This window comes from Cyanistes caeruleus, chromosome 1, assembly GCF_971803275.1.
Source record: "Cyanistes caeruleus chromosome 1, bCyaCae1.hap1.1, whole genome shotgun sequence".
Taxonomy (NCBI): Eukaryota; Metazoa; Chordata; class Aves; order Passeriformes; family Paridae; genus Cyanistes; species Cyanistes caeruleus.
This window is the reverse complement of record NC_141701.1, coordinates 124,397,426-124,415,430: the sequence shown is the minus strand read 5'-3', so window position 1 is coordinate 124,415,430 and position 18,005 is coordinate 124,397,426. Positions and strand designations below refer to the sequence as shown.

The 18,005-nt window shown below is 34.8% G+C and overlaps 1 protein-coding gene across 21 annotated transcripts in view; it reads right to left on the bottom strand.

The window, feature by feature from the left end:
- DGKB (diacylglycerol kinase beta) overlaps nt 1-18,005 on the bottom strand; it is a 384,986-nt gene that overhangs the window by 182,202 nt on the left and 184,779 nt on the right. For all 21 annotated transcript variants that reach the window (XM_086855550.1, XM_086855613.1, XM_086855560.1 and 18 more), the window contains 2 exons: nt 17,450-17,539; nt 14,799-14,959 (listed from right to left, as the gene is read on the bottom strand). In XM_086855550.1, the coding sequence (XP_086711676.1) occupies nt 14,799-14,959; nt 17,450-17,539 (251 nt within the window). The remainder of the gene's footprint in view (nt 1-14,798; nt 14,960-17,449; nt 17,540-18,005) is intronic.

Genomic DNA, 18,005 nt, shown 5'->3' with positions numbered 1-18,005 from the left:
GCAGGTATAATGTGGCAACAAAAAAGTACAAGAATTGTCTTTTAATTTCATTAGCTCCCTGACTTTCTAACATTTTGTTTGCATAAAAACATATTGGTGCCATATAGGCAAATCTGATATCAACTATTGTGCACACTAATATTAAATGCTGCTTTACATTGTAAATTCCATTTTATATCTGATCTGACAACTCAGAAATATTGATCCTCATGAGTATTTGCTGTCCATGTACTTGGACATATATTTTCCCCTGAAATTCTGGAAAATAAAAGACCAAAAACCCAAAACAAATCAACCAAAAAAAACCCCCAAAACTCAACAAACCCAAAACAATAATCAACAAAAACAAAAAACAAAAGAAAACCAAAAAAAACCACAAACCAACCAACACCACAAAAAAACCCAACCAAAAAAAAACCAACCCAGAAACAAAAAATTGAACACAAACCCTGCAGAAAAAAAATACACAACAAGATGAAAATAATTTGGCAGCAGTATAATGAAATTACAAATTTTCAGAATTAAATATTAAAATTAGATAGATAAATCTGACTAGACAGAAGTGGCCCAGAGCTTTTCAGAATTCCTGAAAATGAAAATTTCCTCTTGAGCCACTGGTAGCCTCTCTCAATCACACAGATAAAGCTAGACTGACTAACAGTGAGACTGAAAAGAATATTTTAAAAATACAACCACAACTCATTTACTATCTCTGCATTTCACCTCCAAAAGCTTTATAACCTAGAAAATTAGAAATATCAAATAAAATATTCCTTCTTTGTTCATCAAGAAGTAATTAAAGGAATTTATTTTCTTCAGGTTTTGAAGACATTGTGAAAGCAAAAAGATTATATAGCTGCACATTATATAACAAAGTAACAATCTTCAGATCAAAATTTATAATTACAAGGCACTTCCAAGTATCTGGACATGAATTAAGAAAAAAACACATTAAGCATTATGTCAGTTAAGCTACAAACACATGAAATAAAAAAAAAAGAGGTGCAACAAAGAAAATAAGTCTGCTGCTTTAAGTGAGCATCCCAAGCTATGTCTGACCCGATCTGGCATGCACACACGGAACAGCAGCACACGGAGGAGCTGCTCTGATTCTGGGCTCAGGCAGCACAATGTACATCTCTACCCATGCAATGGATAATCCACAGAACAGATGACTTGCAGATGAACAACAGTACAAGAAATAGCATCACTACTTTATCAGTGCTTAATAGTGTAGTTTCAACACACACAAATTTAGTTATGGGATGCCCTATGAACACCCTGTCCCTGGAAGTGTTCAAGGTCAAGTTGGATGGACTTTGAGCAACTTGATTTTGTCATAGACTTTTGCCCTCTGGAGCTACAGCAAAACGTAAGAGACTATGATTTTAGCTACTAAACAAAGCATTTTAACAAAAACAACAGAAAAAACAAAGGTATAAACCAGGAATTTTAAGGATCTATCTACTTGTCTGCACATTTCTTTGGTAGTTAACATACAGTTCACATAAATGTTACCTTTATTATATGGGAACAGAAATCACCATAAACTCACACATTAAGGAGACCATATGTTGAGCAAGGGAGAAAATTTCAGTCTTTTTCCATGCCTTTTCTCTGGGTGATGGATAAAGTTATATTGCAAGATTCAGCTTCAAACATTAACTCACACAATTAGCCAGAAATAATTAGACAGTCAGGTGAGAGAGTATTAGTCATCATTCACTGAGCTTTTTCATCTTATGACCTGTACAGATTTTCATAAGGTGAAGGCCAAAATGGGCTACAGCATTTTTATTTGACTAGCATTTATGAATTCATGTATCATTATATAAATATTACCTTTGATTGAGATCTCATTAAAGGTCTCTCTGTCTCATATCAAAATGTCAATAACACTCCTAAGAAGGAAAATGTCATTTAACTAAGTCTGTGCTTATTAATAAGTTCAAAAATGATCACAGAAAATTACTTTTTTCTTATTAGACTCCCATTTTAATTTTTTTTTCAGAGTTATTTTGCTAAGAAAGCAAAAAACAGTATTTGAACTCATATTTATCCTCCTGAAGAACTATCACAGAACTCTCCTGCCACAGTGATTCTTTTTGGCTTAACACAGCATTTTTTTTAAACACTGGCATAGCTTTTCTTTCTCTCAAGTTTCATAACATACTCAGTGCAGAACAAAATAAATATCACCACCATACTGAAACTCCCACTGAAATCAAGAGAGGCAAGTAGAAATCCAGAGTGCAAAGGCACTTTCATTATTACCCAACTTCTACCCCAGCATCAATGCTTATGACAGAGTATATTCACTTCCCTGAAGATTCTTCAGCCAGTGCTGTTTCAAAAGTAGGGATGCTTCCTTCCATGTAATCCTAGCAGAAGGGAATGTGGTTTGATACTTCAGGTAGGTGAAAAATCAGTTTCATGTGTTGGGTTACAGACAATATTTTCAAAAAAGGAGACACATCATTGAACAGCTGACATCACCCCCTTTGAGATGGAGTTTCCCCAAGTGGGAAGACTGGCAAGAGAAATTATTTTAGTCACCAACTATGGGATTTTACAAATGTAAGGCAGCAGATCTTTTTCCTGCCATTCTCTATGGGATTCAAAATGTCACAGTAATTTAGAGAAGCCCTATATGCATCAGAATTGGATTCCCAGCCTGTTTGGGGGTGTTTCTTCTCAATTTGGCCAAGATTGGCAAGGCTGGATCCATATAATCTGTGTATCTTGCAATTTCTAAGTACTAGCTGCGTAACAGTCCAGAAGATCCCAATTTACACCTGCTTCTCCAGATCGATTTGTGCTATTTATTTCCTTTACCATTCTGGATTACCTGATCTGTTTGAATGCAAGGGTACTTCTAAGAAAGAAGTAATCCAGTAACATGCAATGCAGATTAATTTTTTACAAAGAATATGAGATAAACATGGTGAAGAATTTTTTAGATAACAGTTCTAGACAGAAACTGTGAATGGCAAATACCATGAACAGCTCTGAAGTGACTGGTGCCAATTCTGATGCTTCCCTAGGATCATAGAATCATCTAAGTAAGAAAAGACCTCTAATATCATCAAGTCCACATTCACTCCTAAATCATGTCCCTGAAAGTGTAACAACCACACACTTTTTCACTTTAACACTTCCAGGCATGGTGATTCCACCACTTCCCTGGGCAGCCTGTTCCAATGCCTTCACCTTACACAGTGAAGGAAGTTCTCCCAATATCCAATCTAAATCTACCCTGGTGCAATCATAACTTCGACCCATTCTTTGGGATTTTTTAAGCTTAAGTAATCTTGGGATTGTCACAGAAATAAAGAATATGCTATGTTATACCCTCAGAGTTCCAGTTTAAGTGAAGAAACTGTAAAATCACAAATACTGAATAGAGTTCCTAATGTGCTGTGTCTGTAGAGGCTCTTTGGTACAAATTGTTCCAGTAAGGACATGGAATAACTTATGTTCAGTAATTTGCTTCTTGTTCCACCTGGTTCAGATGGTAACACAAGACTAAGTGTTTCTTGGCTAAATCCACCCACTTTCAGTTTAGTTAAATCATGTTTCTTTTGGGACTTTGCCATCAAAATGTAGAAAACATGCAGATCTGGAGATATAAAGAATATTCTTGTATCATAGAAATATCAATTATGCTATCAACTCTCTAGATATGTAAATAATGCTAAATGACAGACAACTTTAGGTCTCTGAGATTTTTATATATTTTCCCCCTGGATAACCTATACCATAAATTCAATAGTGTAAATCTTTTAAAATATATACTATAGCTATTTTAACATATTTTGGGACATAAGATCTTCTCATACATATGTGTGTGTGTGTGTGTATGCAAGTCTCCCCAAACTGTAAACTGCTTCCCAAACAGCATTTGTTAAATATCTTAAAGAAGAATCTTTATCTCTATTGGTCTCAAGACTAACTGCAGTTATATACCACACAAATGATTTTATGGTGGATAACGAAGTAACAATTCCCTGTGCCTATTCAACATCCAATTCACACATCAAGCTCCTCCTTTAAATCTGTAGAGATGCCCACCTTAAATCTAAGATTTCTATGTTTGACTATTTATTATCTTTATCCCTCTGTCCATGTCCAAAATGCCTTTCTTACTTTTTCTGACTGATCTTCACCCTCACAGCATCAAGAACACAACGGTTATGACTACATAAAACACACTGAAATAGCATCATATCCTATTCATTATGCACCCAAAGGATCAGTATCTCAGACAGGTAATGTCTAGTGCTAACAGCAATTTTGCATGTAATCAACAGGTGGACTGTTTTTTTAAAGTAAGACAATCAGAATTATAAGACAGAGGAAAAAATTTCCAATGGCCATACTCCTAACTTCCTAATCAATAAATAATTCTAAGAAATTAATTAAGAATTTATTTCTTAAATGTATATAATTAAATATCTATAAATTTAAGTTGATCTAAAATGCCTACAAATTGGATCTCCCTCTTGGTTACCTGTAATAGATTGGGCTTTATACTGTATTCTCAGAAATAACTGTACTCCATGTCCTCAGTGGGCACTTGAGCCAGCATGATTATGACTTCTTTGGTCCCTCTCAGCTACACACATGCAGTCTGAAAAGACTCAGTAGGGATCTGGCAGACCTGTGAAAGTAAAGTTCTGAGACAGGATCTTTAATGGCATGGCAAAAAGGTAAATGATGCTGTCAGGGAGAAGTTGGTAAAGCAACTCATTTACATAAACTTGTTTACATATACCAGGATTAACTCTCACCAGAAAACAGAATGATTACAATTTAAATCTGAGCTATTTTTCACATACTTCTTCATGTGTACACAGAGACATATGTCTTGCACCTTAGGCAGGTGAAGGTAACAGTGTACACACAGCCCACCTTATGTTCTGTACAGCTTGCATATCTCATAAGACTTTCCCAGATTCAACTTACTTCCATAGCTACCCTCACATTTCTTAAAAATCTTTCCCTTTTTAATTCATGCCATTTCCTCAGTACTTCTTCCTACTTTAAGCTCTGAATTAGTCTTATAACCAAGTTTAAAGCTTATTCACCTTATACCTGACTTCAGCATAAAGTCTTGTTGGCTTCTACATTTCCTTGATACATTCCTGTCATCACTAACAAGCAGAATTAAAAAAACTAGACAAGGACTAAAACTTCAATGTCATTTGAATACAGATGCTTCTTAGTGTGTGTGAAAAAAATCCCACATCATATTTTCCTGACATCCTTGACATTTCTTTTAAGAACAAGTAGGAATAACAGCATTAATAAGATGAACATACATCACAATTATATTATGATAATATGAACAAAATACTATAATGAACTCTTAATCACTACTTAGTATATTACAAATTTCATATGGAGAAAATAATAACTTACATATATAATGAATAATATTGTAGCAGGACTAATACAGTTCTAAGTTAATTACACACTGTGTAGCTGATTTAGTTGCATTTAGCTAAGGAACTGTTCCAATCTCACTGCAAATTAATTATGTCTTTAGGTATATACTCTCATTTATAACTGTCACTTGTAACCATAGCTGTTGACGAGGCTGCTCTGCAGACTCTTCCTTTATGAAAACAAACACACCAAACACCAAAAACAACAAAAGCAACAAAAAACCCCAGCAAAGTTCTGGAATGAGACTCAAAATCTCTAATAGCTAGGGTATGCAATGACAAAACACCAGAGGACTTGCAAGTTTCATTTTACTGCATTTCTTCCCCAAAAAAAACATCTTTTGTAGTACCTACTTAGGAAGGTTATGCCTCAGTGCACTTTATTTAATACCTAGCTTTCCCAAATTTGATAGAGATGAAATTTAACATCTTATCAATTCTAGAAATTGCTCTATTTTACAAATCCCATATAAATTAAAGAGAAGGATATAGGTAACTGCCAAAGACCCTCCCTATGATTTTTCTCTAAGTTTTTACTGACTAAGGGAAACAAGTCACTTTCTAGCTTTTGATTCCACGCCAAAAGAGTAATTTTTATGAGAGGAATGGGTAATAAGTACTAGCAAGTATGTGAGATACTCATAAATCTAAAACAAGGGAGCTGTTCATAGTTCGAGGTGTTCAGCCTTCTTCTTAACACACCATGAAAAGTTACATGAGTCTCAAATATCTAAAATGACAGAAGAAAAAAATCTACATGGGAAACTAGAAGGGGAGGATGGTAAGTCAAATTTAGACACACTGTACACCTATTTGACTTTTCCAGGTTCCCTGCAAAACTGTAGAGAAGCAATTTTTTAGCAAATCATTCCTACTTCCTGTGATTCTCTTTGAAGCAAAGACTGGGGCACATCAGCCAGACATCTTTGAAAGAGAACATATTTAATGTGGCCAGCGTGCCCCTTCCGTGTTATGAGGACACACAGGCTAAACCAATGACCAGTCATTTAGGTCACTTTAGGACAAGCATGTTTAGCACAGCTCATAGCAGGGGAACAGACTATATCCAGTTTGAATTAAGACTCCCAAACTACATGTTTTGCAGACAGAAGGGACTCAGCATCAATTGCTACACTCCTACTGAGCAAAATTACTTGCTACTTTAAATATAGCCCACAGAACTGTATTTTCACTGAACCTGACAAAACCCACAGTGAATTCAGCACAAACCCAGGTATTCTTACTGCACTGTAAAGGAAATCACACATATCAGACTTAATAAACTTATTTGATATATGCAAATGTTTCCAGAAAGTTACAGCACATGCTGGCATAAATTTACACTTTAGCATTAAAAAAAAAAATAAATAAATGACCAACCAAATAGGAAGAACAATCTAAATTCTTTGAATTTCTTTACACTTCCAAGAAATAAAAAAAAGGTACCCCAGGAAATCATCTTTCCTTTGTAGCAGTAAGACTCATTACACAGTAGAACAAAACTTTACAAAACTCTAGTTCTCTGCACAAAAGTACCTCCCACATCCCAAGCAGTGCAGTACAACTCTCTTGCTATGGTGCCCCAATATACATTATGAATGGTAGAATAATATGATGGCAAAAGGGATTTAGAAGGTAAACTAAATCCACACTGGCAGAAAGAAACTACCTAACAGCAAACATCAACAGCAGTGTTGCAGTATAGATACAACTCAAAGACTAAGTGTATCTTAGTTATGGAATTTGCATTCTCCATGTCCAGGGAAATATTGTAGTGCATTAGTGAGAGTAAACCTGCAAAGAGCCTCCTATCGCTACTTATTTATGAATTATTCTACAGATCCAGGTTTCCGTGGTATGCAGTATATGCTTGTGGCTTTCTGCCACATGAAAAAAATAACCACCTGCAACAATAAACCCTACATCAACATACGTGCCATACATTATATCCAAAAAATTCTTCAGAAGAATTTCGGTATTTCAGCAATATAGCTGAAAAGAGTAAAGAAGATTCAACGATGTAAGCAATAAAACATGTAGAAATAACTAATTTGCAAAAACTAGCAATGTGAGGAAAATAACAAGATGATACATTGAACAATCAATGATTCCTCAATATAACACTATTTCAAATCTGGGATTAAAGTGTTCTGAACATGCTTCTTCTGAAAGAGAGAAGAGTTCTCCCCAAAGATATAGCAACCACTTTTACAGGTCTGGCTACGTGACTGAGACTATGAGAAGCCCAGTATCAATATGGATCTTTTAATATTACATCTGGATTCACACATGGATGAATTGTTCATTTTCTTAACCCTTTTTGCAGGAAAAAAAAGTGTTTTGGATTACAATGCAATAATACTGTTTACTATGAAGTGCTCCTTTCCTCCCTGGCACAGAAATAATGCAATATATCACAGCATCCCATTAGCACATTCAAAGTGATGATTAGGATTCACAAAATCACTTAGGCATGTGTTTATGTTCATATTAGTTCAGCAAACCAATAAACATCATTTTTGGTTATGTATACCTAAAAATCCCACTTGAATAATTAATCAGTTTACACCAAATACCAAGAATTCAACATGTGCATTTGTTCAGTCATATTAATGAAAACACAAAAAATGCTTAAAAAATTACCCAAGTATTTAACCGCTTCATTAGATCACCAAAGTTTAAATACATACTTAAATGTCACATTGCATCAGTGTTAAGATATGCATGCACTTAAGTTCTGTATTGAATCAGCAAACGTCCCTATGATATTTTCCTATGCAGAAAAAAAAATCCTATTTACCACCATGAACAACAAAACACTGAGGCTTTAAAATTTCAAAATATGGGACCAGCGTAGAATTGTAGAATTTAAATTAATTCACAGCTGTAAATATTATATACAATAATAAACACCTATTTTCTTTTTTTTTTTTTGTAGTACTAAATTTAATCTAAAATAACATCTATAATAAAATAACATAAAAAATAAAAGATTATGGGATCCCATAGTCAGTTAGAGGAATGACAGTACCTAAGACTCTGGTATTTGAGACTTAAAATTCTGGTAGTCAGAGTTCCTGTTGATGCTAAAGTCCTTTCTCAAGAAAATCAAAAATACGGCTTCTATGTAAGATTTTTCATACTTTTTTTTTTTTTTCAGTCTTGAAAAAAAAATAAAATGAAGAAGGTATTATAGAAGTGTAGCTTGATGACTTAATAGTACAGTGATGGGGAAGCAGATTCATAACAAGTTCAAATTTATGATTATGAGAATTAAGAAGTCGTATTTTTCCCTACTGGCAGAATAAGAGGCTCTTAGTGACTGGTTAAGGTTGAAGAATATTAAATCATGAGCCCCCAAATATCTATTTGATAGTGCATTTGGATAGTAAGATATTAGGTGTCATAAAAGTACACTTGTCTTTGTCGTAGACCTTTACTACTTTATGATAATAATTCTTCAGAGAATACATCCTGATTGTAGTATTACTTACTAGTATTAATGAAATTTCCCCTCTAAGTGATAAATGCTATATTTTTATTAATCCAGCATATAATACTGACTTATTTCTCAAAGAACTTACAGAACATTTCCAGGCACATTCAGCTATCTTTACTGCCTTAACTAAAAACACTTGCAAAAAATATTTTTGTTGCAGACCATCCAAGTGAGAATACCGTCATGTTGCAATGAAATCAATTACCACATCTTGTAAAGACTGGATGAAAGACCGAGATGTTCTACTTCTGTAAGTTCTGTTTTAGCATTAATTTTTTTACCTACTGATTTTAGAAAAGAAGTCACTCAGAGTAATGGAAGTTTCTGAATTTCCATGTGCAAGTTAATCAAATGGACAAAAACAACAGATGGAACAGGAATCTGGATATCCCAGTTCTCTTCCAGGTTACTGTCTTAATTGCTGTCCTAGAGCATTTTTTTCCCTCCAATATGTTCTTGTGTATGTGTTTGCACATGTATTCAAAATTCCAGCTGAAGGGAGGATGGAAGATTCTTATTTAAATCCTGTATCAGTAAGTACAGATAATATGTTTTCCATATCCTAAGTACCTCGTGCCAATTAAATAATCTGGATAAGATCAGCTGTAGCTTTAAGCTTCCTGAAGAACTTTATTCTGCTGACTCTTTAGGGTGTACAGACTAAAGAGCACCAATAGCAAAGATCTGAAGTAGGCTTACCCTAAAGCATGCATTCAGGCAATCAGTGGAGACAAGGGAAAAGCAATCTCCAGATCTTCTGGATCTGTGAAGAATATAAGCCTCTAAGGGACTCTGCTGGTTTCCTAAGGGACAGCTACCCTTGCAGTCCTTCTAGCCAGAACACTAGGCAATCACTTAAGTGTGAACAGAGGGAATTTGTATGTTCTTTACATATGTGGCAGTTATATAACTTGGTCAAAAACATAAGTTCAAAGTTTTAATGGAATCTGGACCAAGAGGAAGAAAATAGAGATAAAAATCAGAGACTTGCCTGATCAGTCACTCATACAGGACATTTCTAGTTGAACGCAAGGATATAAAATGATTGCTAATATAATCTTTAGAACTGCCTTCTGTAAATACCAGTAAGTACCACATCATTTGGTTTATTCTTACCTTGAATACTGCCCAAACACCAGTGAGAATTGCTTTCATTTTAGAATGGTATTCACTGTTTTAATATAGTGAAGGTTGCACTGTGCCATACTTCATATAGCATAATTTTCCTCAAAATCTAGCTCAGTAATATTTCTTTCTGCACAAACTTGTACTTGAAGACAATGCAGATGTTTGCAAGTTAAGTTTATGATACTCCAACAGTCTAATTACAGAACTGCAAGGGGCTTAGCAGCATATCCTCTGCAATGCCCTATGCAGTTACAAAAAATCAAGTGATAGTTAAACAGCATTAATAACATTTTATCTCCTATTAACAGCAGATAAATTTCTGACTTATGTAAAAGGTAAAAAGAAAAAAAAAAAGAAAGAAAACAGAAAAAACAAATGTTTACAGTTAAAGATCTTCAGTACTGATTCCTGTTGACCTAATTTTGGCTCCAAGAAGTCTAAACTCTAAGCTAATTCAGTGGCAGAACAGTAAATTCAAAATTATGCTTGCTTCTGAAAACCTGCTTTAGGACTCACATCCTAACATCTATTCATAATTTCTTTCAGCATTATTACCCATAAAATGGAAAACAATAAAAAGAGCTATTAGTAACTAACAGGAAAGTCAATGGAAAATAGATGAGTTGTTCGGTTTAAAAATTATTACCTTTTTTGAGGTAAGCCATTATCTGAGTCCAATAATTGTTTTTCATTTACTATTTTCAAGTAGTTTACATAAAAATGTGAAAAATCAGGGTCCAGCAATGCTGGTTCTCAGGTGACTACAACTACGCCTTTGGGTTAGCCTACAGCTATTTGTTCCAGTCAAAGAGGAACCTCTGAAAAACTCATCTATCTTTAGGAATAAGAATTATTAATGGTGAGCTACCAAATAGTAATGACATATTTTTTTAAAAGAACTTCATTATAGTTTTTGCATGATTTCATCATTTCTCTTTAATATCCACCTGGAAGAGAAAGCACAGAAAGCAAAGATATTGTACTCTCTCACACATTCCTACCCGTATATAAGATGCCTTCTTCCCCCTTCCACATGCTCTTTTCAACAAAGCATTTAGGGTAAGTCAAGGTTTCTAATGTTTAATCAAAATGGAACATTTATTGAGGCATTCCTTCCATTATCAAAATACCCATTTTGTCTCACTTTGAGTCAATCATTTGAGAAGCGCTAAAAATAAGCAAGGTAACTTCCCTACATATTTAACATTCCTTAAAACCTTCCCAATAAAAGATAAACAGCCTTGACAGTCACTCCCTTTTCTATTATTAGTATCAACAATACAATACTGCTTGACAACTAAGCTAATTATTCCTAAGCTTAAAAGAACTCTTTCTTCACACCTTAGCACTATATAGAATTTTTGACCATGCCATTATGGAGTTTCCTAACAGCGCACATGGAAGTCCTTCTCAAGGTAACAATGTTAAACAAACCTGTTTTGGTTATAGGTGAGAGCTTGCCTCACTGTCTGCTGGTCACTCATCTTCCATGGCTGCTGCTCAGGACTCAATCAGCACATAATTATTTCACCATCTTCCATGTTTATCTGGTTTTGTGTATACTTGAGTACATTTATTGTGAACAGAATATAGGCCAATCTGTTTCATAATTAACATTGTGCATTTATGCTTTTCTTTGACTGCATCACTGAAGAAAATGGCTCAATCCAGGCAAGATCTGAGAGTAGACATGAGAAGAACTGTTTGCAAAGATATGATTTATTTTTTAGTAAATAAGTTTTTCCACTTTTTTTCTCTTCTTTGTGTAATGCATAGTCATGAGTATATGGCAATTTAGTCTAATTTAGAGGATTATTTTATTTGCTTGGGTGTTTTTTGATGCTTTTTGTGGAAGTAATTTCAAGCATTGAATTGAAGAATTATTACTGATTTCGTGAAAATATTTCCATGTTCTAAGATAGCATTATATTAGGGAAGTATTGGCTTTTTGGGTTTTTATACAGGCTTGAGATACAGATACAAAAAAAATCTATGAAAAAATAAACCAGGGGTGTTACATAGGCTTATCTGAAGCACCTGTCCACAGATACATGTTGGCTCCATTAATGGCAAGCAGCTGCGTGCTTGAAGAAAGCAGTGGAAGTTAAACTGTTTTATCCACAGGAGAAAGGTTAACCATGACAAATAATATGTCCAATGAAATACTAGAAACACACACACTCCCTCTGATTGTAACAACAGCAAGTTGGCTAAATGAAGTGACAAGGGAATGAAATTCCAGTACTGCAGGAACTGCAGAAATGCAACCCCAAGAATACAATCTGTGATAACAAAACAATACTGGCATTACTGAAGTCTATCTTTGATGATCACTGGGATTGTATCAACCTAGTGCATGAATGTATGACTAGTACAGCTGTTTGGGTAGATTATGGGGAAAATAACTTTTATTTTCTCTAACGTACCTCAGTAATTGAACTTGCCACTGTCAGACAGTTGGCCTGATATTCCCCATTTCTGTCATGACTCTTCATTTGTCCTCTAATACTACCAGCTATGTTTGTCCAGCTCCCCAAATCTGTGACTTTCCAAGACAAGCTTTCATTTTCAGATGACCCTACTATAGTTTTGAAGAGGTTTTTTGGTTTGGTTTTCCTTGGGGTGGTGGTATATTTGTTTTTTAAAGCAAATATTATTTGACTACTTTAATGCACTTTTTTCTTGGACATTTAGCTTGTATCAGTGACTCCAGTATTATTAGGAAGCAGATGGAACTTCTCTCCTGGTATCTTGCCATCCTGACAGAATGATGTAAGTGAGCAATTGAAAGATCTTTATCTTATTCTACACTGCTCTGAGATGTTTTCTAGCTCCTTCTTTGAAACTGACACATGGCTTGGTGTCCATTTTTTTATGGTACCTCCGTGCTTTGTGTTTCCATCAGGCTGAACATTACCCATATGCATTCACAGTTTGTTACGCACACATCTCAGCTGGTTCCTCATCTTTCTCTCTGCACTTAGACATAGTATAGTCCTTAGGTACATATCAGAGCTTTGAGACTGCCATAGAAAAAAAAGGCTTGAACATACTAATCAAACCTTTTACATACATATGCTACTGTCTCCAACATTCCTTTCAACTTAGTGTACCATTCTCCTTCCAACGGGTAAATTGCCTTCTGTTTGGTACCTACGGTAAAACAACTAGATTTGTAGATGAGAAGAGAGCAAGGGATATCATGCTCAACTTCAGCAAGACTTTAAACACTGGCTACCTCAATTCTTGTATCTAGCTTGGGATATTATGGTCTTCATTGCTGGAGACATTTAGAACAAAAGACTGACTAGATAAGGTGATTCACAGGTAAGAGGGCAGCTCCAGTGAGGTCCAATACATACTGCAAGTACCTATGAGGAGGTATAAAGAAGAAAAAATCAGACTATTCACAGTGGCACATATGACAGGAGGATGTGAGACAGATAATTTTGTTGAAATGAGAGATTCAGACAGGATGTAGGAAAAAACCACCTTCACCATAAGGACAGTCAAGCACCACAATGGGTTGCCCAAAGAGGTTGTGCCATCCTTGGATGGTTTTAAAATCTAAATGGATAATGCCCTGAGCAATGTGATCTGTTCTCACAGTTGACCCTGTTTAGAGCTAAAGACTTCCTGCAATCCCTTCCAACCTGAATTATGGTCCTAAAACATCAAGAGACTCATGTGAAGCACAATTATATTCAGTTTTACTTTTCTGTCCTCTCTAAACATTCATTTAGATTGTTTGTTACTAAGTACAATTTCTGCCACACCATTACAAAGTTCATACATCAAGTTCTATTCATGTTGCATTAGAGACTGTGCTTATTATTTGGCAGGAATCTATAAGGCAATGTGCAGTATGTTGTAGGTCACCATTAGTTTTCACAGTGCCTTGGAGAAACAGTAAAAATTAAAAGACAGTGTAATTCAATCAAATGTAAGTTTCTGCATGTAGGCAGGAAGAATCACCTAGGGAAAACCCAAATGAAGTATGAAGTAATGGTTCTTCAGAATAGGATCAGAAATTAACAAAAAATTGCAAATCAAAAAAGAATAAAGAAATTCTGCTAATATTAAGAAGCTAGTAAAGAGATAAGACAGTAAAGAGAAAACCACACAGAAGTACAAACCAGAGATTCAGCTCCTCAGATATGAAGAGCTTTTCCTCCTAATTCATTCAAACTCCTGAATTCATTCAAACTTCTCTTGTAGGGAAGTGAATTTCACTTCCCTACAAGGCAGAACCAAGAAGATACATGTGGAGCTTTTTTTTTTTTGTATTAATGTTTTATTATTTAAAACTACCTTGAAGAAATAAAGAATGCAACTGTTCCTTTAAATAGTTTTGACTATGTGAATACTACTGGAAAATGCTACTTAAGAGTTCTTATTAAGAGATTAGTTTTTCCTTTATATTTTTATAGGACCTTCAAAATGACAATATAAATTTAGTATTATAGCTGCTCATAAACCATTAAGAACAACACAAATATCTTCTTTATAAATGGGAAGGTAGAAGGTCCTGAAAAATAATTCAGGTTTGAATGTGAGGAAGTAAATTTATGCAAATTGCTGCTAGTCACCCATGCATTCATTTCACTAGCAAAACAACATTATAAATGATCCTTAGCCAACAGTTCTTCATTTGAAGGCATGTGATGCAAATATTTATTCAAAAGAGAAAAAGAAAATCACTTAAGGATAAGCATAAGTCTTACCACGCCAATAGAAAAGTAGTTATTGATGATGTTGTAAGGCACTGGGTCTCCTTTCTCATCTTTATCATTGGGTATTACTTCAAATTTCCACCTGTCCAGTAAAATCTCTGAGCTATTCTCAATGTCTTTTAAGATCTTCATCAAATTCTCACCTTCATACCCTAACAAAACATAAAACCAGTTATTTTATCAAGCATAATAAAGTTTTATTACATTTTCTTCCTCTTTCTATATGGTTGGACTGGGCTCTTCATCTAATTGAAGATGCCCCTGCTCATTGCAGGAAGGGCTGGACTAGTTAACTAACCTTTAAAGATCCCTTCCAACCCAAAATATTCTATGATTCCGTGACTGGAAAAATGAAAGCAATGCATATAAGACCAAAAAAGCAGGATTGTGCTCAAAGTATTGACAATTTTCCAGCACTTGTCATTAAAAGGAGAACAAATACAAAGCCAATTAAGCACGTAAATTTAGAATAATTCTGCAGATTTCAGTGGATATCAAATTTGTGATGAAGAAAATAATTAGATCTTCAAAATTTGCCAATCTCTTGAATTTTCCAAATGATCCATAAAGCTAAGTTTATACTTTGCAAAATGTTCTTGATGAGAAATGAACCTTAATACTTAAATTCCTTTGATTTCAAAATTTATGGAAAAGAGACATACTGCTCTTTTGCCTGACAAGACACTGAAAGGTTAAAAACTATCTACGAATATTCATGGATTGTTTCAATCTGGTTTAGCAAAAAAATTACAAAATTACAAATTCACAGCTGATAGCTTTATCAGCAAAAGTAACATTTTTGCTTATTTCAACAACTTCATTAGCCTCATCCTGCTTTGTAGAGAGAATTTACTCTTAGCTGCAAATAAGCACTCGCTTGTAATCCACTAAATTGAATAGAAAACTTGTTAATGCACTCATGAGTATATACAACATACACATGTGTGCATGGAGAAAAACTGTGGGGGTTTTACTAAGTGACATTATCAGCTCTGAATATTATTCAGAACAAATGACTTTGCAACAGATAGCTAAGATCTGGGGATTCAGTCCTTCTTCAAAGCAGAAAAAACAAGATTTCCTATTCAAGCAATATGTACTGCTGGTGTTATGAACAGCTTTAGCAGGGCAAGCCACTCAAAGGCTCCTTGCTCAAAACCCATTGCTGATGTATTTGTTTATGGCTGCCTAGCACACTTTTGCTAGTTAGTGCTAACCACCACATGACAGCAGCATGCACAATTCCACTTCTCTGTGACCTTGAGATCACTCACCAGCAATTTAGTTTCTGGAATCCCTGTCTCCTTTCCCATCTATGGAAGTTCCAGAAAATCTGTATTATGGTATTGTTTACCACAAAGTAATTGGGCAAAGAATGATGAAACCCAGAATATTTCCCTATTGTTTTTTCTACTTTCGTCCAAATAGAATCACTTAAGATACAGAACACAAATAAAAGTGAAGGTAGGGACAGGTCCCAGCTACTGTAATTAAACATTCTCATAATTGACCCTACTTAGAACAGCAGATTGGACTAGTGACATCCTATGACCTCTTTCAGTTATTCTATGTCTCTATGAACAATTCAGAAAGTTAAGTAAAGCTGATTTGAATAGATTTTGTCTCACTTGTTTTCCTTTTTTCCCCTTGGACTATGAGAATATAAACAATCAACAGCTGTAACAGAGAAAATAAAGGATGTTCTCAAATGATTTGACAGAACACCATGGTTAACTAAGTGCTACAGCATGAAAACTACTGAGAATTTGCTAGACTATCTGGCAACAAACAACACAGACATTTAGAAAGGAAACTGATCAGACAGAAGTTAAGACCTCTGCAGAGTCTGAGAAATTCCAAACAAAACAACCAAGTTCTAAATACAAAACATCTCAACTGAAACAACCAAGATCTGAACTAGACCTGGCTATGAGCCCATAAATTGAGGTGCTTTCACCACAGACTGAATCTTGTCTAAGATTTTCTTCCTTGTGTCTCTTTCAAGTTATCCTGTAATACAGATTCTAAATGGAGTATTTTGGAGGAGTTGAGAGTAAGTCTCTGTACATCCAGAAAAGGATGCAAAGGGTATTAAAGGTTTGATTTTCTAAATATTCTTCTTTCAGCATTCTTTGCCTTCTCATTTTCTGATAAATAGTACCACAGCACTTATTGTCTGGAATCCTCTGTAGCAAAACAGAAAGGGAGTGGATCAGAGGACCTAATCAAAGGCTGAAACATGTTTTTCATTTAATATATTTAAAAATTATTAAACCACTCTTAACTCATTATTAGATGTTTTGGTAACCCTTTCAGAACAGCCCCAATTAAAACCCATTTAAGACTGCTCCCTTTACAAGGTATTGGTAACTGCAATGCAGATGGTAAAAAGCTAATCAAACAGCTATACGCTATTCTTATTAAACCTTGGAACGTTTTTGGTGTCAGCAGAAGCTAAAAACAAGGTAGGAAGCATGACTGCAACCTGTAATATCTTATATATCTATACAATTACAAACAGATCATTCAAAAAATAGAAAAGGTAATGGCTCTTTATGAAAACAAATCCAAATGCAGATGTTGATGCAAAAGGGTTTTTTTTCTTTTAATTCCACAACAAAAGGCATTTTATTTGTGTTTACCTCCTCCCCATCTCAGACACCTTGCTAAATCATTGCCAGTCCCAAGAGGCAGGATAGCAACAGGAGGATGCTTAATCAAGTTTGCTTTCTCTGTGAATAAAGAAGGAAAAAACACAACTAAGGAACAAAAATTATCTAACTGCATAGTATTATATAACTGTGTTAGGTTTTTTTTTCAGTGAAAGACTTGTTTTGTATATGAAATTATGATGTGTGCTCCGCAATGAGCATTTTACCAAGTCAGTCCATTTTGTAGCCCCTTCTCCACTTGATATTCAATCCTTAATCCTAATTTACTCATTTATTATCATAAGCATTTTGTAATCCTAATTGATTCCTTTGTTATCATAAGGACTTTGTAAATCATAGAGATGACAAAAACTCATAAACAATAATACTCAAGATCTTTCCAAGATCTCACTCTAGTTCTCAGATCTGCCATTCCCAGCTGTGAATACAGGAGAGTAATAGTTAAGGGCATGAATAATGAGGTGAACCTTCTACTTTTTCACCTGGGTGACCAAATCTGTATTAAACTGTGTATTCACCTGGAGTT